Raw genomic sequence first — 23,423 nt, 5'->3', positions numbered from 1 at the left:
CATTGTGCTATTTTAATGCTTTTCAATAATTTTAACTTTTACATAGCGCTTCCAATAAATTATACTTTCAGTATTTATACATAGACTTATATATATTTTCTTTTCACCCAACCTTGGGTACCCAGCACAGGACTGCACCAGACACAGAGGTGGCGAGACAAGGACGAGGATTACCAACGCCTCCAGCACCAAAACCACGAACTGGTTGAACAGGTAGCTACACTGCGGGGCTTGCTGGAGGGGCTATGGCAAGAGGTGGACAAGCTGCGTCGAGCACGCCCTGCTCAACTCGTGGTGGGACAGGTCCTACCGGCTCCGCTCGTACCCCAACAGCCTCAACTGCCGCAGGCACCTGTACCCCCGGTGCCTGTACTGGTGCCACCACCACCGCCACCGCCAGCTTTCGGGAGAGAATTACGGGCATCCTTTGATGGCTCCGGAGATAAGCTCCCCTATTTTTTAATCCAAGTGGACTGTTTTATGAGGGAGCAGGGGGCCGCCTTTCAGTCGGAGGAGAGCCGGGTGCGGTATGTGGCTTCACTGCTGGAAGGGGAAGCAGCAGGCTGGATGGTCCAGCAGTATGATCTATGGTCCTGTGCGCTGTGGACCCTTGATGACTTCATGTTTGCACTCAGACGGCATTTTGAGGATCCACACCAAAGCGAGCGGGCCAAGACGGAGCTGCTGCAGCTTCGCCAGGGACCTAAGTCGGTGATGCAGTTTGCAAGTGAGTTCCAACTGCTAGCCAGTAAAGTTGTGGACTGGAGCGAAGCTGCACGGGTACAGTATTTCCATGAAGGCTTGAATTCGGAGATACTGCACTGGGCTTTCATGCAAGGGGACCCCCCTGATCTCGAAGGGTGGATCCAGCTAGCAGTGGAAGTTGAAAACCACCAGCAATTGCTAAACCTGTCTAAACAATGTAAAGCGCAAGAATCAGGGCCACAGATGGAACGGGCAGTCCCCAAAGGGAATTACCGGCCAACTGGGAGGACAGCCGCCCCGGCGGCAGAGAGGGTGCGACACTTTCAGATTGGCATGTGCCTAGTTTGTGGTGGATTGGGACATTTCGCTGCTGCTTGTCCTTCCCGAGCCGAAGTTTCCCCTGCAGCTCCATGTCCAGCCAAGGGGGAGACAACGCGGACAGGAGGCAAGGATCGTCAGAAGAGCGTGGCTCCCAGAGGGAAACGAGGAACCACCCCTCTCAACTTCAAATCAGTCAGCCTGGAAGCGCCAAGTACTACCCCACTTGGCCCAACGAGGTCTGGGATTACAAATGTGCCGGACCCATCCCAAGACAGTTCCTCTGCCTTGGAGGGAGAGGAGACTTGGGACCTGCAGTCAAAAAACGTCCAGGGTCTGCTGTAATCGGAGCTCCGCAGCAGACCTCTGCCGAGGAAGAGCAGGGAGCTCCAGTGATGGTGAGCGAAATGGGAGAGACTCTGTTTCTAGACACTGTGTTACAAAATCCCAAAGGGGGAGCTCAAATATCTGTGGTAGCCTTGATAGACTCGGGGTGCGGACAGTCTTTAATTGATGAAGCCACTTTTAAGTCTTTAGGGGTGAAGGCAGTTGACTTACCCCAAGCCATCCACTTCACTCAGATGGATGGCAGCGAATTTAAGAATGGTCCCATTAGCAAGCGAACGCGCAGGGTGGCGTTAGGAGTCGGGACCCACTGGGAGCAGATCCATTTTACCATAGTGCCAGGAATACAGTACCCTGTAGTGCTTGGGGTGAACTGGCTGCAAGGGCACAGCCCCACCATAGACTGGGTGAACAGGCGGATAGCTTTCACTCAACCACAATGCGACCGTCACCGGCGAGAGGTGGCCATCTGGGGGTGCGCCGCGATGGCTTCTTTGGATCGGGACCTTATTCCCCCCCAACTGCCTAAAGAGTACTGCCAGTTTGCAGATGTGTTTAATGAACAGGACTGTGATGTGTTACCTCCCCAATGAAAGACGGACTGTGCCATTGAGCTGGTCAGGGAGGGTAAACTACCAAAGGTAAAGATATACCCCATGAGCCCGAAGGAGAAAGCAGTGCTGTGGGAGTTTTTGGACAAAAACCTAGCCAGCGGATTCGTCTGACCCTCTTCGGCGCCTTGCTCAGCTCCCTCCTTTTTCATGCGCAAAAAGACGGGCGATCTTCGATTGTGTAATGACTTTCGTAGGCTAAATGCAGTCACCCAGACTAATGCCTACCCCCTTCCATTGATTCCAGATCTGCTCAGTCAATTGAAGGAGGGTCACATCTTTACTAAGCTGGACTTGGTCAAGGTTTATTATCGGGTTTTGGGCCCCCCCAGTGTTTTCATGCAAATGATTAATGAGGTTCTACATGACCTACTGTTTAAAGGAGTGATTGTTTATTTGGATGATATTTTGATTTATTCGAAAACGTATGAAGAACATGTAGAGTTGGTCAAAGAGGTACTGAGGCGCCTCCAAGACAATCAATTGTTTGCCAAGTTGTCAAAGTGTGAGTTTCACCAGGACAAATTGAGCTTTTTGGGGTACGTGATTTCACACAAGGGTCTTGCCATGGATACGGAGAAGGTACGGGCGGTACTTGAGTGGGAGCAGCCTACCACCTGCAAACAATTGCAACAGTTTTTAGGGTTCGCAAATTTTTACAGGGGTTTTCTGAAAAACTTTGCTCAAGTTGCCTTGCCTATCACAGAATTGCTAAAGACTAAGGGAAGGGAAGTTCAGCCAATCAACCCTCGTCTCGGTTGGATTGGTTGCCAGAGTGTCAGCGGGCTTTTGACATGCTGAAAAATTCACTTAAGAGCCCGTTCTCAAACACCCCGACTGTGAGAAACCCTTCATTGTTCAGGTGGATTCCTCCGATGTAGCTATGGGGAGGGCTCTGCTGCAGGTGGGGGAAGTGGAGTGCCTCCAACCGTGTGCATATTTTTCCAAAAGGTTTTCATAGTCGGAACTGAACTGGCCCATTTGGGAAAAGGAGGCTGCCGCAATAAAATATGCTCTCACGGTGTGGAGGCATTTCCTAGAGGGGTCCAACATTCCGTTCAAAGTGTGGACAGACCATAAAAATCTGGAGGCTCTGAAAGGGACTCACAAACTCACTGCCAAGCAAGTGCGCTGGGCCGAGTTCTTTTCTAAGTTTCATTTTGTCTTAGTGAGGGTAGTGCGGGTCAACAAATTATATGTCCCCACGACTCTCCGGAGGGAGGTGATGGGTCGGAGCCATGGTTCAAAGTTAGTGGGACATTTTGGGTTCATTAAGACCTTGCACCTTTTGCGCCGGCAATTTTGATGGCCGGGAATGAGGTCGGACTTGGATTTGTTTATTCGCAGCTGCCCCACTTGTGCCTCTGCCAAACGGGTGATGGGGAAACCACCCGGACTTTTAAAACCTCTGGAGACACCTTCGGCTCCTTGGGAAGTTATAGCCATGGATTTCATCATGGATCTCCCTCCTAGTCGGAGAAAAACTGTACTGTGGGTGGTAACAGACCTTTTTCCTAAGCAAGTACATTTGGTCCCTTCCCACGGCTCAGAAACTAGTTCGTATGTTTGTGTCACATGTCTTTAAATATCACTCCTTCCCATGCAAGGTGATCTCTGACCGCAGCCCACAGTTTGTGGCAAAGTTTTGGAGGGCTTTCCATAAGTTGGTGGGGGTGGAACAAGGTTTGTCCAGTGCTTATCACCCCCAGACTGATGGTCAGACCGAGCGGGTCAACTCTGTACTAGAATGTTACTTGCGTCGCTATGTAAACTACCATCAAGACGATTGGGTGAATCTTTTGCCTTTTGCTGAATATGCTTATAATAACTCCGTCCATCAGTCCACTGGGTTTAGCCCTTTTCAGGTGGTGTATGGTAAAGACTTCGGTCCCTTGGGAAACGTGAACCTCTCGGGTGGGGAGACCAACTCCTAGGTGGGGGAGTGGGTAAACGTAGTGCAAAACACCTGGCCCTAGTTGCAAAAGAATCTGGAAAAGGCCAAAAGCCGGTACAAGGCTCAAGCTGACAAACACCGCTCTCCGGGGTGGGACATCAAGGTGGGTGACAAGGTTTACCTGTCCACAAAAAACCTTCACTCCCCTCGCCCGTGTAAAAAACTCAGTGAAAAGTATGTGGGACCCTTTCTGGTTTCTCAGCTCATAAATGACGTCACGATGGAACTTGGTCTTCCTAAGTCTTTGAAAGGTGTTCATCCAGTGTTCCATATCAGTTTGTTAAAAAAGTGTGTAGCAGCCCCCGAGTGGCACCCTGAACCTGCCCCAGGTTCCCTGGTTTTGGTCCAAGGTGAGGAACATTTTGAGATTTCCAAGATCTTGGACTCGGGTGCGTAATAAGACCCTACACTACCTGGTACGTTGGAAACATCTGGGTCCCAGTCATGATGAGTGGGTGGCGGAACACCACATAGCTGCCTGTCGCCTGGTCCGCCAGTTTAATGAAGCATATCCTGAAAAGCCTCGTCCGTCATTAGGGGAGTTGGAGGGGGCCTTAAGGGGGGGCAGAATGTCAGGTTCTTCACTGAACACAAGATCCAGTCAGGCTTTTGACATAAGTTCAGGCCAAGTCCTGGCCCCGAGTCAAGTCCTTGGTTCCCAGGGTTTGGAAGCTCCTGTGTATACTTCGTTTGTGCCGGTTATCACAGCTGCGGCGTGTTTTGTCTTCATTCATGGGAAACTGCTTATCTCACTGTTGCCTAGCAATGTTTATCTTATTCTCTTGTCCTAATGTTTTTAAGCAGGTAACCTGTACTGGGTCTCCATTGCTAACCTTTCCTGCCTGCATGCAGTCAGTTCTTTTATTTGCCTTTTAGTTCCTAATAAAGTATTATTGCTTCAGATCTACCTGTCTGGATGAGTTTGCTTGAGGGATGCTAGGGGCAGACGCCTGAGACTGACATTACTGGGGGAAATGGCCACTTTAGCAATTGGACTCTATGGCATTGAAGTCCCTCCCCTCCCTAAACCCCACCCTTCTTAGGCTCCACTCCAAAAATCTCCTGCCTGTGGCGAAGAGGGACCTGGCAACCCTAGGCCACACTTATGTATAGATCTAGGTAGGTAGGCCTTGCTGCTTAGATGAACACAAGCAGCATATTGGGGTTCCCACTGAGAGTCAATGAGATGCACCATTGATAGAAGTACATGGAAATGGGAGTCTAGTTTTGCAGCTGCCCACTTCCTAGTGCAAAAGGGCTCCTCTGACCAAAGAAAAATCAATAGTCGATAAAGTTTATTGTTTGTGGTCAAAGGCCAAACAAAAGTAGTTGGATGACAAATACAAATTGCTATGAATGAATGCTTCACATTTTTGTGAGGTTCCATTTTGCTACAAAAATTACCATGGCGAGGCATAACAATGTTTGCAACTCCTTCCATAACCTTTTCATGTCTGATCGCAGCCAGAGTTGCTACAGTTTACAGGGTGCTGGAATTTGGGAGTTAGAACGTGTCTCTGCTACAGTTGCAATCAGTCCCCTGAGACTGGGGTTTATGTCCAATATGATTCCAAACACTGTCTCAGCAAAGGCCAAGAGACTGGTGGGGTTTGGGGAAGATGTGATGGAATTTGGGGAAGATGTGATGTCATTTTTTGGTGTTGTGCTGCAGCAGCCCTTAGATACCATCACAGCCAACTAAATTGGGTGGGATTGGGCATGAATGGTAGTTTGGGAGAGTAGTTGAGATTACTGGGCCACATGGAGGGTTGGGGGGATTTAAGAAAAACACTGCTAATGATATTATTCGGAATACCACAGGCTTTCTAAGGCTTCCAGAACAACCTGGTTGGCCACTGTGTGAACAGATTGCTGGACTTGATGGACCTTGGTCTGATGGACCTTGGTCTGATCCAGCATGGCCTTTTTTATGTTCTTATGTTCTTAGTTGGTGATTTTTGGCAAAATAGCTACATTTACTAAGCTCGGCTTTAATTCGGGACAGAAAAAGAGAAGTCTCTCTAAAAACGTTTGGATGTATATTCCAGTGCAAGAGAGAGTTTGTCCCAATGGTCTCAGCAACAGGGATCTTTTCCCTCTTCCTCCTTGAGAAACGGTTTTGCACCCTTTTGCCAAAGAGGGGTTGAAATGGAAATTACTGAAAAACAGTGGCTTGTCTCATGAGAAGTGAAAGCTTACAAAACCTGCCTGTCTCTTTCATTTCAAGGCAACTATATTGCATCTTTGCTATCTTTTCCTCCTTAGAAGTCCTTCTCAAGCCCACTTTTTTTTCTGGAAGCCACAGAGCATAGGAGGGTTGCCTATCTTTGCCTGCCTCATCAACAAGCTTATTTCCCATGCTCCTTCATCTCCTTGTTGAGCTTATTTTTGCCTAGTCTTCTTTTTCTACAATAAAAACCAGCCCTCTAGAGGAAGGGGATTAACACATGGGCAGAATGTTCTTGGTTCGCTCCTCCCTTATCGCACAATATTTTATTCCAAGACAGGATAGTCAAACGCATGACGCTAGTCCATCCCACTATAAGTCCGAAGCAAGTAGCTGCTGGAGGCTCCCCGTGCGTTTGAGCCACCCATATAATGTGGGATAGTAGGGGAGTGACCGCCGTGTCATTGCCCAAAAATTGGCTGAGGGGTTATCCAATCAAAGGCCGATTCTCCCCTTTTTTTCCCTTGGGACACCAGTGTTTCGGTATACCATCATGATGGTGTGAAGCAGCCCCCCCTACAGGGCTGGTCGGGGCGCATCTGTCTGGCCTGGAGAGGGTCAGGGCTTGAGGTGCCTCTTCAGCCTCAGACCAGTCCAAGGGAGAGTCTAAGCTTTCCTCTCCCTTGGAGGCTACCCGGGTGGCTCTATGCTCAGCCAGCCTGGGTCACAGCCTGCTTCCTCCCTGGCTACTGTTTAGGCCAGAGAAGCTCTGCTCCTTCCACCCTCTGCCCTCCCCCAGAAGTCCATAAAAGGAGCTCTCCTTCCCCATCACGTCACTTCCCTTCCTAGCCAGCAGCGCAGCTCGCACCTGCACCGCCCTTGCTCACCCACAGCTCAGCTGTTTGTCAGGGCTGGGAGCTTGAACAAAAGGAGGTTAGTAGCGGGCTAGTCGTGTGATTACACGCACACCGGCGTTCCGGTAATGTAGCAAAATTTTAAAAAGCGGTTTAGCACCAAAAAGATCGCTAGAAACCAGGGATTGCTTAACCCATTTTTTGTTTTTTGTTTTTTGCTTAAATCGCGCCTAAGGTGGGTCTGATGCGCTGCCCTCGGACGGTCATGCGTTTAGACCACGGGAATTTGCTACTTTTAAGGCACAAAGGCGAGACAAATTGGCCATGCAATAAACCCAGAAGAATCATGTCAGTCCCATGCAGCACTTAGCATGGCACTGCAGCTAAATATAGTTTAAATAGTAGCAAGTAAGTAATAGTGGATTATGCCTTTGCTTGATAAAATAATTCCTCTTCAAGAAAGAGCATAGGAAAAACTGATTAACATGCTTACTTGTTTATGCTGGAGCATGTATAAATACTTTAGGGACATCCATCTATCATTGAGAAAAAATGTCAAGGAAAAAATACGAAGAAAGGAGATAGCTATCCTTTAAACACAACAAGGGCCACAAAATGGAGACTCCACAGAAGGCAAATAGCCGAAACCCAAAAAGCCAAATATCTATTCAGCTTTTTCGGGAATCGCCTATTCGGCTTTGGGCAGATTGCCATGTTTTAGTATTTGGTAAACCTCCAACCCAAATATTGCTGAAAGAGCTAATTTTGGGTTTATTTTCAGTTCAGGTATATCAATATGCACAACCCTAATTGGCATCTCAAAAACAACAACAACAACAACCCTGATTCCCAGGGCTGGTGTCAGCATAACCTGAAGTGGGGCAGCTGTCAGGGCCCGAAGTTTGGTCAGAGGGGGAAAAGACAGTAGATTCATCCTCTTAAAGAAATATAAACTTTCAAACTGAACCAGTTTGATCACAAAATTTTGTTATATCCCCACTTGCAGCTCTAATTCAGGAATTAAACAAATTAATGGAAGATAGGTCCATCTATGGCTATTGAACATGATGTCTACATGGAATGTCTATATTGGGGGGGAAATGACCCCTCTGAATACACATGAAGCCGTCATCCTGAATCAGACCACTGGTTCATCAGTGTCAGTATAGTCTACTCAGACTGGTCTCTAGGGTCGCAGGATGAGGTCTTTCACATCACCTCCTACCTAACCCTTTTAACTGGAGATGCTGGGGATTGAACCTGGAACTTTCTGCATGCCAAGCAGATGCTCTACTACTGAGCCATCTAATACTAAGCAAGGAGGCAACAACAAGGGGCAGCTTTGGCCTCTCTGACCTGCTTGTAAGCCATCCAAGGTAGGGTTGCCAGGTCCCTCGTCACAACCGGCAGGAGGTTTTTGGGGTGGATCCTGAGGAGGGCAGGGTTTGGGAAGGGGAGGGACTTTGATACCATAGAGTCCAATTACCAAAGCGGCCATTTTCTCCAGGTGAACTGATCTCTATTGGCTGGAGATCAGTTGTAATAGCAGGAGATCTCCAGGTAGTATCTGCAGGTTGGCAACCCTATTCCAGGGACATCCAGCTGGCCACTGTGTGAGACAAGATGTTGGACTAGCTGGACAATTGATCTGATGTAGCACAGATGTTCTTATGTTCTTACCTGCTCCTTAAAGCAACCGTCTTAATTACAGTCACCTTTTGTTGTATGGAATGGTGTAGGCAAAGAATGAAGAACTTATCAGAACTTTCCATCCTCACTTAAGACAGAGGAGCCAAGAGAAAGCAAAACAGCAACTGAATGGTTTCTGATCAAAGGTGAAAAGGAGGAGGAAGTGGGAGAAGAGAGGGAAAGGTGCCTCACAAATAGGACTGCAAAAGATCAAAGCAAGGAGAGGGGAAAGAAGTTGTTCAGTTAGGGTAAAGGGCAGGAATGTAGTTTCAGGAGGGAGATTCCTTACAGAACATGGGGTGGCAATTGCTTTGATGCAAGGAGGCCAGCAAAGAAACACACAGCCTCACATAAATTCATGAGGCTTATAGGGGGCGGCTAATTCACATCTCATAAATGTGGTGTGAATTAAAAAAAAGGATTAGAGAATGACTAATCCTGAACAACTAGTTTCACACTTCAGCTGAAGCAGGCAGGTGGACCTGCTGCGTGTTTAATTCAGGACTGTGAATGAAAATTCAATTGTTAAGGGAAGGGGAAAGAGTCATTTCTTCCATGGGGGGTACGAAAGAAAATATATTCAATGGTATTTTTTTCCCCTGTGGAAGGCTGGAGATGAAGGAAAGAGACAGAGGGACTGTGGGACTTTCTGATCAATGGCTGTGATCCAATTAATTGGATGTTGGACAAAACACACCCAATAATGCCTCTTAGGTTAAATACACTTTCTGTGGTGAAAATCTACCCTTTCTCCTTTGCTGCTTCTTATATCTGGAACTGTATCTTTCACTTCCTTCAAATCACTCTGTCATACCCATCTTTTCTATGAATCCTTTGCCACAGCTGTTTAATTCCCTTCCTCTACTGAAACTAATTCCCTCCTCTTCCTTTGTTGTTGTAAGCTCCTTGTGGGTAGACCCAAGTTCAAATCCCTACTCACTGTCAAACTTCAAAGGTGACCTTGGACTAGTCATGCACTCTCAGTCTAACCTGCCTCAGAGGGCTGCTTTGATGATGAATGGAGGAGGGGAAGCCATCAGTTGGATCCAACAATCTATCAGTGGAAGATGGTGAGAATCCATCTTCCCCTCCCCCAACAATCTTCCATGTCCCCAGAAAGGCCCACATGGACAACCACACAGGTCAGCAGGTTGCAATGTGGTGGGGGAATGGTACAAAATATCCCTTTCTGCCTTTCTGCCTCTTCCATCAGTGCTGCTTGACTGAAAAAAAGACAAAGAGAGCAATTTGACCCCTTCCCTCCCAGCCTGGATGGCAACTAGTCCACAAAAGATCCATGACCCCATCCATAACGGGAGTGGAATTTACGGTAGCTAGATCTGTGATCCTTGTATCTGTGGATTACTGGATCCAACCTGATATATGCTGTCTTGAACTCCTTGGGAGAAGGATGTGAAAATGACTGAATAAATATTCTGTGGACCCTCATCCATAGAATCATAGAATCATAGAGTTGGAAGGGTCCACCAGGGTCATCTAGTCCAACCCCCTGCACAATGCAGGATATTCTGAACTACCTCCCCCCACACACACACCCAGTGACCACTACTACATCCCCAGAAGATGGCCAAGGTACCCTCCCTCTCATGATCTGCCTAAGGTCATAGAATCAGCATTGCTGACAGATGGCCATCTAGCCTCTTCTTAAAAACCTCCAGGGAAGGAGAGCTTACCACCTCCCGAGGAAGCCTGTTCCACTGAGGAACCGCTCTAACCGTTAGAAAATTCTTCCTAATGTCTAGACAGAAACTCTTCTGATTTAATTTCAACCCGTTGGTTCTGGTCTGACCTTCTGGAGCAACAGAAAACAACTCGGCACCCTCCTCTATATGACAGCCCTTCAAGTACACATTCTCTTTGTAGAGAACTGAGCACTGCTGACATCACATTCTGTAGAGAATGTGATGTCAGCAGTGCTCAGATTTTCCTGATCTGTCAGGTTAGAACAGAGAAGTATCCCTCTGTCAGTTTAGAGACCATTAGATGATCCCAGCAGAACATTTATGTGCAGCCATCTGCCCGGCACCTCTCATTTTTGTCATATCGCATATCCACGAGCTGCCAACATTTAGCCATCTGACAGACTGGTGAATAAAAAGGTATGGCTGGCAGAACATATCCACTTCTTTCTGACTGTTCCTCAACTGGTCTAAAACATTCTGCCCTTATATGAGTTGTTGCTGAGAAATCAGAAATGGGAAGAATTACTTTAGGGAAGCAATTAAGTGAGAACCTTAGGCAGAAAAGTGAAGGGTGAGTCTGGCAATCATGTTTGTGACTTAATGATAGCCGTTACAGATTATTCTTTTTACAGGACATTTTTTTCTCTAGGTAGTTGGCAATTCTGTCTGTATACATGTAAAGATAGGCTCTATAATGCAAAGTTCCAAATGTACTGTGTTAAGTTGTCTATCTTAAAGATGAGAAACTTAGGGTTGCCAACCGCCAGGTGAAGACTAGAGATCTTCTGGAATTACAACTTCTTGGTTATTCATTTATTTAAAATATTTATTCCACTTCTCCTGGAGAAAATGGCTGCTTTGGAAAGTGGACTGCATGGCATTATAACCTACCAAGGTCTCTTCTCTCCCTAAACCCCGTTCTCACAGCTCCACCCTCAACTCACCAGTTATTTCCAAACTTGGGGTTGGAAACGTTATAAGAAACTGGACCTGCCAGGGATTGCACCTGAGTCCTTAGACATAGGGCTGTTGAAAAAAAAATGGGATTCAGCAAAATTCGGCCCGTTTTTATTCGGGAAATGCTGAAGTCTGAACTCCCCCAATTCAGATCTGTAGAATTCGGCACTAAGTTCGGAGTTCGCGAATAAATTCGGCCATTTAAAGCCATTAAAAACACATTCGCAGCTTTCTGTGGATCAGGGCGGGCATTTTTGGAGGTAGAGGTCCCAAACTTTCAGTGTAGCTTTAGGGGACACTTATTGCAAGAACCTCCAAGTTTTGTAAAGATTGGGTCAGGGGGTCCCAAGATATGGGGCCCGGAAAGGGTCCCCCCAAAATCGCCAATTGGAATAAAGCCATTAAAAACACATTCGTGGCTTTCCACAGCTCCGGGGGGACATTTTTGGAGGTAGAGGTCCCAAACTTTCAGTGTAGCTTGAGGGGACCCTTCTTGCAAGAACCCCCAAGTTTTGTAAATATTGGATTGGGGGGTCCCGAGATATGGGGCCCGGAAGGGGTACCCCCCCAAAATCACCAATTGGAATAAAGCCATTAAAAACACATTTGCGGCCTTCCATGGCTCGGGGGGGGGGCATTTTTGGAGGTAGAGGTCCCAAACTTTCAGTGTAGCTTGAGGGGACCACTCTTGCAAGAACTTCCATGTTTTGTAAAGATTGGGTCAGGGGGTCCCAAGATATGGGGCCTGGAAGGGGTACCCCCCAAAATAGCCAATTGGAATAAATCAATTAAAAACATATTAGCGGCTTTCCACGGCTCCGGGGGGGGGGCATTTTTGGAGGTAGAGGTCCCAAACTTTCAGTGTATCTTTAGGGCATCCTTCTTGAAAGAACCCCGAAGTTTTGTAAAGATTTGGTTAGGGGGTCCCAAGATATGGGGCCTGGAAGGGGTCCCCCCCAAAATCACCCACAGGAATAAAAGCATTAAAAACACATTCTCGCCTTTCCGTGGCTCTGGGGGGCATGTTTGGAGGTAGAGATCCCAAAATCTCAGTGTAGCTTGAGGGGAACCTTTTTGAAAGAACCCCCAGGATTGGTAAAGATTGGGTCAGGGGGTCCCGAGATATGGGGCCGGAAGGGGTCCCCTCCAATCTGCCCATTGGAATAAAGCCATTAAAAACACATCTGTGGCTTTCCACTCGCAAAGAGATCAAGCCCCCCCAAGAAAGGTAACCCCCCCAAATCACACTCCACAGAGGCAATCAACCCCCCCCCCAGCAGAACAGCCCCCCCGAACCAGAAGGCGCAAATTCCAAACAAAGGAGAACGGGCCAGACAGAGATAGACTCACTGATAGGGCTGTCAATTCGGTTCGGTCCGAACTGAAAATCAACCGAATTTCCCCTGATTCGGTGATTTTCTGTTCGGACGGATCCGAACTCAAAACTGGCGGGCAACCGGGGGGGCCGAATTCAGCGAGTTCGGGAGTTCGCGAATAAATCCGGCAAATTCGGCCCCCCCTTCAGGGGAGCCCGCTGAAAGGCGCGGGCTGCCCTTTAAACTGATCTGCGCCTCCCGGCCGGGAGGCACAGGTCAGTTTAAAGGGCAAGCCGCGCCTCTCCAGCGGAGCCCGCTGAAAAGTGCGGGCTGCCCTTTAAACTGATCTGTGCCTCCCGGCCGGGAGGCGCAGATCAGTTTAAAGGGCAGCCCGAGCCTCTCCAGCGGAGCCCGCTGAAAGGTGCGGGCTGCCCTTTAAACTGACCTGCGCCTCCCAGCTGGGAGGCTCAGATCAGTTTAAAGGGCCCCCGCGCCTTCAGGGAATCCCTCTGAAGGCGCGCAGGGGCCGAATTTTCCCCCGAACTCCGGATCCCCCCGAATTACCGGGGATCCGAAGTGGGGGAGTTCGGACTTCGGCACGTACCGAACCCACAAGGGTCAAATTTGGCCGAATCCGAACGGTACCGAATTTTTTTTTTTGACAGCCCTACTCACTGACATGGGATGTACTAAAACGAATGACAGGCTAGCCCATTATAAACAACAGGAGCAGCTGCACAGCCCATTGGAAACAATAGGAGCCAGCCAGAGAGAGACTCTGTTAACCCACAGTTAACTCCAGACGAAGTTGGCAACCGGTGAAAACAACAGAAAGCACAGTCCTACACAGAGGCAATCGAGCCCACTCCCAGCAGAACAGGTAAACCCACCCCCTTTGGCTTCCCCCATCTCTCTCTCTCCCCCCCCTCTCTCTCTCTCTCTCTCTCACACACACACACACAGAGAGAGAGAGAGAGAGAGAGAATCCCCCCCTACATACACACACACAGGAAAAAGTTATAGAGAGAAGCCCCAAAATGGGTCTTACTGTGGATGTCTTCTTCTCTTCCATCAGGAGCAGGGACTGGGAGTCAGGACTCAGGAGTAATCCAATAAGATTCTAGCAGACTCACACACACAGACTCTCTCTAGCTATTTATGCACGGGAGGTTTTGCCTTGGATTTGCCGCTCTCTAGATGCACATTAAAGATCACCTGCTCCCAATCATTCCAATGGGTGGATGGGGGGGACCGCATAACTCAGGGCCCCCTGTCCCAACCTTCACAAAACTTCGGGGTTCTTGCAAATAGGGTCCCTCCAAGCTACCCTGAAGGTTTGGGACCTCTACCTCCAAAAATGCCCCCCCCCCCCCGGAGCCGTGGAAAGCCATGAATGTGTTTTTAATGGCTTTATTCCAATTGGGGGGAACCGCATAACTTGGGGGGCCCTGACCAAATCTTTACAAAACTTGGGGGTTCTTGCAAGTAGGGTCCCTCCAAGCTACCCCGAAGATTTGGGACCTCTACCTCCAAAAAATGCCCCCCCTGGAGCCGTGGAAAGCCGCAAATGTGTTTTTAATGGCTTTATTCTAATTGGCGATTTTGGGGGGGACCCCTTCCGGGCCCCATATCTCGGGACCCCCTGACCCAATCTTTACAAAACTTGGGGGTTCTTGCAAGAAGAGTCCTCACAAGTTACACCGAAAGTTTGGGCCTCTACCTCCAAAAATGCTCCCCCGGAGTTGCGGAAAGCCTCGAATGTGCACACTGACCCCCACCCATCCACTGGGATCTCTCTCACACACAAACAGACTCTCTCTCTCTCTTTCCTGGGCTGCGCAGCAGCTGGGCTCATGCACTCATCCACGACTGATTGGCCAGAAGAAGACCCAGCTTGGCCACCGATTGGCCGCAGGAGAATGCTGCTTTGGGGGCGCCGAACTTGTATGAATTTATCCGGCGTCCGGTCAAACTCACTGAGTTCGGTTTGTTGTTTTCCTGCCTTTTTTTACTTCGGTTCTATCCAAAGGAGAAACTGCCGAATCAGGGAAAATTTGGCTGTTTTTCTTGTCGGATGGAACCAAATCGACAGCCCTACTTGGACATGCAAAGCACATGCTCTAAGCTGCAGGCCTGAGCACTGACATATTGGTATGAGTGTAGTGAGCCAGAGTAGAGTATTGGTTAGCATGTCGGACTGAGACCTGGATTTAATTGCTCACTTTGCAATGGAAACTTGCAGAGTGACTTTGGGCCAGACACACTCTATCAGCTGGACCTAACTCACAGTGTTCTTATGAGGCTAAAATGGATAAAACTGAATCAAGTACACATTCTGGGCTTCTTGGAGGAAGAATAGAATACAAATATACCAGATATAGGGTTGCCAGGTCCCTCTTCGCCACCGGTGGGAGGTTTTTGGGGTGGAGCCTGAGGAAGGCGAGGTTTGGAGAGGGACTTCAATGCCATAGAGCCCAATTGCCGAAGTGGCCATTTTCTCCTGGTGAACTGATCTCTATCAGTGGAGATCAGTTGTAATCGCAGGAGATCTCCAGCTAGTACTTAGAGGTTGGCAACCCTAACCAGATCCATTAAGTTTGTATCTGTAGAGGTAACATGGACATTACTAATGGGACGGATTACATATAGCTAACCACTGTTTATCCCTGGCTGCTGTTTCCTGTCATTCCCAGTACCTGTGAGTAATCTCAAATGGGTTTTGAGCAAACCTGGCCTTACCTAGCCCTATGGGCACTTAAGATAGGAAGATATCCTGGGAACTACGATACTTGAGGTTAATGCACAGGTATGAATCTTCAGTGGGGAAGTCCATAGGTAAGTCCTTCTTGCCTATTTTTCTACCTTCCTGCATCCCTTTCCCACCAGTGTAGAGCCAAAGCTGTTACAATGAATCTTCATTCTGAGCCAGCAGCAATGCTTGGTTCCACATGCCATACCTTCCGCCAAGAAAGATTTCTAGCCCAGGAGCAACATCTTGCTGTGGATCGTCATGTGAGCCATCAGCATGTGACAATGTCGCTGGCAGGCAGCCACTGGTGGTCACCGTATTGTGTGAGGATCTGGGAGACTCAAATTCGAATCCCCGCTCTGCCATGGAAGCTTGTTGGGTGACTTTGGGCCAGTCACACACTCCTAACCTAACCTATCTCACGTTGTTGTGATGATAAAAAGGAGTCGAGGACAACAGTGTAATCTGCATTGGGTTCTCATTGGGGAGAAAGGCAGGATATAAATGTAGTAAGTAAATAAATACGAATGTGTCATCAAAGGAATGTAATAAATTAGAAACAATATTTTCCTGTTTATTTCTTTGACTGCAACCTTATGTTCTTCATTAATGTTAAATAATGATCCTCATATTTCAATACACATTAATGCATTTGTCATTTTAAGCCAAATTTCTTTCTTTTTTAAAGTACAATTACCTTCTGGGATATCTGGGTGCTTAAATATTTGAAACTGGCACTTAACAGCTCACTAATCCAGGCAGATCTCTCGGTTGATGTAACTACTCCGAAATTTTAAAGTGTTCTTGTGTTTGCTCAATAGATGGTAGCCCCCTCACTGATTTATGCGTTGAGTGACTCATTGGAGTGTTGGGTGAAGCACCAGGGCTCTGCAAAGAACTCCAAGGGTTGTTTCTTTGCATATTGTCAACAACTACTTAAAAATAACTCAGGTTTGGATTATGCCATTTCTACTGGAGGGATAAGCAGCTAAAATTGTTTTACGTGTATCTTTCTCCTGGTTTCTTATTTATATTTTTGAAAGAATCTAAGATTTAATCACAATTGTCATCCTACAATGGCTCTGTTCTTCTTTCTTGCTCATGCTCACGCGGCTTTCTTTTTCTTAAAGGATGATCCCTGCTACGAACAAGGCTTTCGTGGTGAACAACCTGGTTTCTGGAACCGGCTATGACCTTTGTGTTCTGGCCATGTGGGATGACACTGCCACAACGCTCACCGCTACCAACATTGTGGGTTGTGCCCAGTTCTACACCAAAGAGGATTACCCCCAGTGCCAGTCCATGCACAGCCAGTTCCTTGGTGGGACAATGATCCTAGTAATAGGAGGGATTATTGTGGCAACTCTGTTGGTCTTCATCGTCATTCTGATGGTCCGGTACAAAGTTTGCAACAATGCTCAGGGGAAGATGGCTAACGTCAGCAATGTCTACTCACAAACCAATGGTTCCCAGCCTGTCCAGAATGGGGTTCTACCACAAGTCAATCCCAAAGTGGTGGTAAGGAACGAGCTCATGGAATTTAACTGTGAATCTGCACACAGCAGCATCTCTTCTTCTTCTAGCTCGGTGAATAGTCGTGACTGTGATGGCTACAGCCTCCAAAGTGAGCAGGGCACATTGTCCAGTAAGTGGAGGCCTCCATCGAGGTCAAAGCACAACATTGATCGGCTCATGGGAGCTTTTGCCTCCCTGGAACTGAAGTGTCAGAAAAAGGAGGAGACAGTAGACTCCAGAACTTTAACAGTGGCCCATCACTCGGACAAGGAGCCACTGCTGGGGCAGCAGGAGTCAAAATTTCGGGGCCTCCTCATGTTACCGCTGGAGGGTAAAACGAAACGTAGCCATTCATTTGACATGGGGGACTTTTCCACCTCTCAGTGTTGCAACTACCCCAAAAAGATCACAAACATTTGGACAAAGCGCAGTCTCTCAGTAAATGGCATGCTTTTGCAGTATGATGACAGTGACCTAACAGGGGCCAAGGGGACTTTTGGGAGCTCAGAGTGGGTAATGGAAAGCACAGTGTAAATAAGATTTGCCCTCTGTTCCATTCTCAGCCCCTCCGAGCAGAACAAAATCTGCAATTGTTTTAAAAAGGCCATAAATATGACGGGGGGGGGGGGGAACGCATAGCCGTATTGGTCAGTAAATATTAAAGATTTTAAAAAGTAAAATGGGTTATGAGAAGTCATGGAATTTTAATAGGGGGTATGTGTGTGTGTGTGGAGCAGATGAAATGCCCCCAACACACTTGTCATGTCATGTGTGAATGTCTCAAGGGATTCATCGAGTGTTCAGTGCTTTCCAAAAAATCTCCCAGCCTCCTGGTGAACATTCAACCAAGATTTCATGAGGATGAAAGCAGGTTAAGCAACACATATTTAATTCAGAGGGTAATTCCCTCCCTCTTCATTTCCTCATTGTCTGAGAAGACCGCTCCAGTGGATATAAGACTGGCAGAAGGACAGCCCCAGCTACCACTGTGGTTTCCCAGGACTTGCAGAAAGACAACATCTGAGAGAGGGAGAAAGAAGGAGCACAAAACGCCTCCATTTAATTTCATAGGGATATCAGCAACATGTGGAGGTCCCCTTGCCATTGTTTGGCTGAGGATTTTTCTTCTCCCCAGAATAAAATTGTCCTCCCCCCCCCCATTATGTTGCTCTTTTTATTTTCTTCACCAAACATTTTTGACAAAACAGGATATCAAAAAGACCAATCATTTGCACAACTCTCCTATGATCTTCCTGTCCTAGGAGAAAGGGAATCTAGGGGTTATTTAAAAAAAAAAATTCTCCTCCCCCTTCCTTCCATTGCCTTCATGTTTCCTTGTTTGTCAATGTGTAAGGGAGACTGCAAAAGATATTGGTATAAAGTGTATGTTTGATGTCTGAGATGGGGTGGGAGGGAGAAATCCAGTTTTTTTAAAAAGTATATATATCACAGGCAATCATGGAGAGCTGTTCCAGTGACCTTTTCACAAGGTGCTTCTGGCCCGTGGCTCTCTGTTCAGCTGAAAAAGAAAAACACTGACACATGTTCCATTGTGACAAAAAAAAAAGTCATGTTCATTAGGTACCACAAAATGAAATGTAACTGTATGGGTCAAAATAAGGGCATGAGATCTAAGATTTCTGGGCATGTCATACAATTGAATGTTTGTTGGTGGGAATACTCCTAATGAGCCATGGAAAACAAGAAGCATCACAGACCACCTAGTATTCCAGGTAATTTTTGTAACTTCTGATCCCCTTGCCCCTTCCCTTCTCTTTTGCCCAGGAACCTGCAAACAAAAACCTTTTATTATGGCCTAGAAACTGATAGTCAAAATCAATGACAAGATCATTGCCACAATACCTGGAATGGCTGTAGAGGCGCATTCTCTGACACTCCCCCCCCCCCAGCCGCTACATCATGGCTCGACTGTGAATTTGCAGCCCTTACAGCAGTGAGAACAACTGCATCTAATTCCTTTTCTGTAGTTATTTGTTCCTAAGGATCTGCCTCCTAAGAACCCCTTTCCAAAATTGCACATGATTATTTATTATTTTTCAGGAATGTGCAGAGAAAAATTATACGGCACAGAAGAAAGACACACACACACACACAAATTGCTATGTATTTTTGAAAGAAAAGCTCAGAGATATATTGTGACATGACTGTGTACTTGATCTTGTTATTTGTCATGTTTCCTATTTGGAGTTTTAGAAAATGGCATCCAAACATTTTCTTTTTCTTTCCCCTCCCTCTTTTGCTACAAAAATGTACAGTAAAAAAAAATACCTTATTGGAAAAAATGAATTTTCTTTCTTGCATTTATTTTAATGCTTGGTTTTTGACCAATAATATGTCTTGTTAAAGAAAAAAAAACCTTCTCCATCCGTACATTATTTCAAGGGGAATCACATGATTTGGTGCTTTCTATCCCCTAACTTATTACCAATCATAAGCAACTAAGCAAAATCGATTGATTAGATATGCTAACGGTGGGCCTTTCTCGGAGTTCCTGTCACCTCTACCCAAACTGCAATGCATTACTTGCCAGGTATCTTACCTCTCCATCGCTGATCGCCCCAATCCTAGCTGAACTCTGGAGCTACAATATCTGTTACATTTAGTAGGTGAAGAAAACCAGTCGGTGGTGATGTCAGCTTCTCACTCCACAAATGGTAATGGCTTCCCCCATGTACTCAGGGCATTCAGCATGTATGCCATTATTTCCAAGGCTGCCAATATTCCAAGACCAATCAAGAGGTTTCAAGGGAAAACTGGACGACAAAAATAATGCTTCCAGATTATACCAGTTGGTTAGGATGCGCCATGTTCACTTGGCGAGAGGGCTATCTACTTTAACAGAATCCACATATTTTATTTATATGCAACGTTTTCTCCATCAGAGCAAGGATACTTTATGTTATATGGGTGTGAGTTGGAGTTTTAGCGGTAATGGGACTCTCCCAATATATACCTGCTCAATATTATTCAGGGTTATGGAATAAGCTTTTCCAGTCTTGCAGCTCTTAAGGATCTTGTGCCAGAATGTATGTTATTGTGTATTATTTACAGTGACGGGAATAGATCTCATGGGTCTATATTGTTAATGGCAGCTCTTTCTTTCAGCCCAAGGAGGCTTCCTCTGACATGCTCAGAAAAGTTTCATGTCAGCAGAAGATTCCTTCTGCTTGGTAAAAAGGCTGCTGTTGGCAGAATAAATCCATAAGATCCAACCCATGGGGCAGAATCCTAAATACAAGGGACTGAAATCAGTTTCCTAATAATACCCATATTCCAGATCCAGTTATGATTGGACAAAAATACCTTGGCACGTTATTCCATGTTACATCTGTCATGTTGAAAAGTTACAGTGAACATATGTTCAGTTTGTGCACATGGGAGTTTTGTTTATATGTGTGCTGAGTAATTCCCAACACATGTACCGCTCAGCACACTGGCCCCCACACTTTTGAGCCTGTGGGTGCCTTTGGAACTCAGACACAGGGTGATGGGCACAGCCACTAAATGGCTGCTGCAAGAGGCGGAGCCAATGACACAATGGCTGCCACAGCTTACATTCAGTCACACAGTGAAGATCCTTGTGCTGTGGTGGCAGCTGCAGCTGAAGCAACATTTTAAAAAAATCTGCCCTTCCAATCAAATCTCCAATGGCCAATCAGAAGCCTTGCTGGGCCACTGCCCCACCTCGTCCCACCCACTTTCTAAAAACACTTGGTAGGTACCAGGAAAAGTGTCAGTGGGCATAATTGTGCCCATGGCCACCACACTGGGGACCCCTGGTTCAACATGTGATCTAAACCCCACATTTACCCAGCTACTGATTGCCAGTTTCATTTGTAAGGTGCTTGTTGATGCCTTCTTCCAAACAGATGTACACATGCACATGCAGGATATATGGGTGTTCATTGTAACATGTGAACAGGACTACACTTTAAGTCCATTTAATTTAATGTGTTTAGAAGAGTGTTATTCTGCTAAGGAGTGCACTTTGTCCTCCACCAAATGCCCTTTGAAATAAAATAACCTTACATGCCTTCCTAAATGCAGAAAGTAAAGACACTCTCTGAATTCACTCTTGTATGCCTGCTAGGACAGTCCTAGGAGAGGCTACTATCAGGAAACGTCTATCTGAAGAGTGTAACTGGTGTGTAGGAGTCTACCAGGAGATGTGGGCTTAGATCCCTTAGATTTTTTCTTTGAGTGGAAAGTTTCCTATTTATGGAATGCAGCTTTCTCACCTTACCACTCCCGCAGTAGCCTGAAGTGCACCCCAGATCCTGTTCCTGAGAGACTTTGGCCCTTAAAAAACAAGGATTCAGAGGGCATTTCATGCTGCCACAGGAAGGGAAAGGTTAGAATTTTGCTTTCCACAAGCAAAAACCCTTCCACCCACAGAAAAACCTGGGATCCAAGTCACGGCTGTGATCCTGAAGACACTTTCCTGGGAGTAGGTACTGGGAATAAGTGCTGGGAGCTCCTGAATAACCTGGACTTACTTCTGAGTAGACCTGCTTAGTCTTGGTCCCATGGCCACAGATACTACTGTGGCCATGTGCACGGGCATGCAGAAGCACATGGAACTAACTACATTATCCATCATTAAGAACAGTTCTGGATGCTGCTGCACATGCTCAGTCACAGCAGTGCCAAGGCCATACCATACCCTCTCAAGTTCCCTGTGTCCTGGTAAATTGGGAAAATAGGATGAAAGGAGCAGTTTGCTTTGTGTAATGTGACAGGGCCTAAACCATGCAGAGACTCCAGCGCATCACAAGGCTCCCATTCCTGTTATGGCTTCCCTGTTCAAAGCATGTGCAAAGGTCTGGAGAAAGTAAACACAGTCGGAAAGATGTTTATTCGGGAAATCTACAGGCACATCAGAGTGCAGCCAGAACTCTGAAATAGGTAATGATTCCCCCACCACTGCTCCTCAATGCCACATTCATCTATACTGCTAGGGCCTCTTGTGCACTTGATCACAATTGCATTGAAGCCAATCCATGCTTTCTCCAAAGATAGCTGTGGATCAAGGCTTGAGCATCGTCGCTCCCATCGAAACGAGTGCTGTTCTAATGATGCAAATGTCTGAGGAACCCGAAGTGTTTAGAATCCATTTAGTAGCTTCACTTGATGCATCCGTCTTCATTCAAATGAGAGCTTAATTTCTACATTGTGCAAATGTCCAGATGACAGCGTTGCTTTGCTAGTTAATTATACCTTGTTTTAATTAAATTCAGTGAAAGCACTTACAGATTTTTGTTTAGCATTTCCCTCTCCCACTATCATTTCTAGTAGTTAGTTTATTTTTATTTAATTGTATTGACAAGTTTCTTTTAATTTTTGGCAGCTGGAGTGCTTCTCATTCAACCATGAAGTTAATTAAAAATATTAGAAGTGTACTTACTGAGTATACAAGAACAAAGTTCCAATACATTTCTTTCTGTTACAGAGGAGGAAATAGTAATTTTTTTCATTATGTGAATCAAAAGAAATGACTGAGTTACTGAGCTGTAATTTTTCCTTCATTGATTCCGCACATGCTTGCAGATGATACGGCTTCAGGGAATCCTGTTTCTTCCTTCACTCTTTGGTTCAGTGTGCGCATGGTGACTCAAACCTGCCGATGTCAATGGGTGAACTGAGCCCATTTGAAATGAGGACAATGCTTCCTATATTGGTCACATTGGCAATTTTAGCAAAAAAAATTGGCACATTTTTGCAGCTTTTTCACATCAGCCAATAAAACTGTTAATGGGGGGAAGCGTTTTCGACACTGCTGAAGATTTTTTTGTGAAATGCCCTTCCCACTTAGACTCAGCCTTAGACAGTACTGAGCTATAGGGGTCAATTAGGGTGGCCAGGTCCCTCTTTGCCACCAGCGGGAGGTTTTGGGGGCAGAGCCTGAGGAGGGCGGGGTTTGGGGAGGGTAGGGACTTCAATGCCATAGAGTCCAATTGCCAAAGCAGCCATTTTCTCCAGGTGAACTGATCTCTGTCAGCTGGAGTTCCATTGTAATAGCAGGAGATCTCCAGCTAGTACCTGGAGGTTGACAATCCTAGGGTCAATGCTCTGATTCATTATCGGTGCATTCCTGAAAGGAATGCCTGCGTCGGGCTTAGGAGGCAAACTAGTGCCGTTGCCTCCTAAGGAGGTTTCGGCACCCCTCATAGGGTTGCACAGGAGATAAGCCAGCAAAAAGCTGGTGCATCTCGCCCCCCCCCCAAAGGGATGTAATGGCTCGGGAGGCCGACTAATGTCGGCCCTGCCCCCCCAGCCGGCACCCCGGGGCGCTGGAACACCTCCTGACTCGCCGCCATGGCTTGTGCCGGTGGCTGGAGGCCGGCGGGAGGCTGCGGTGACGTCTGGGCCCAGCGCTGCCATGGCGGCTGCTGGGGACCAGCGTCCGGGCCTGCACTACGGTGCTGGGGCCACTCACGCCGGCGTGCACCTTCTGGCGCCGGCAGTGTGGCCCCCTGTGCCGGCGGAGGCCTTCGTCAGCATCCTAAGGCCTTTGGGTTG

The 23,423-nt window shown here is 46.9% G+C and overlaps 1 protein-coding gene across 1 annotated transcript in view; it reads left to right on the top strand.

The window, feature by feature from the left end:
• LRFN2 (leucine rich repeat and fibronectin type III domain containing 2) overlaps nucleotides 1–17,477 on the top strand; it is a 346,809-nt gene extending 329,332 nt beyond the window's left edge. Inside the window, exon 3 of the mRNA XM_056853598.1 lies at nucleotides 16,499–17,477. Coding sequence (XP_056709576.1) covers nucleotides 16,499–17,417 — 919 coding nt within the window. The 3' untranslated portion in view covers nucleotides 17,418–17,477. The remainder of the gene's footprint in view (nucleotides 1–16,498) is intronic.
• The last annotated feature ends 5,946 nt before the right edge of the window (nucleotides 17,478–23,423 follow it).

The sequence above is a fragment of the Euleptes europaea genome, chromosome 7 (assembly GCF_029931775.1).
Source record: "Euleptes europaea isolate rEulEur1 chromosome 7, rEulEur1.hap1, whole genome shotgun sequence".
In the NCBI taxonomy this organism is placed as follows: domain Eukaryota; kingdom Metazoa; phylum Chordata; class Lepidosauria; order Squamata; family Sphaerodactylidae; genus Euleptes; species Euleptes europaea.
The sequence above is the reverse complement of the archived record's forward strand: the minus strand, read 5'-3'. Positions and strand labels throughout refer to the sequence as shown.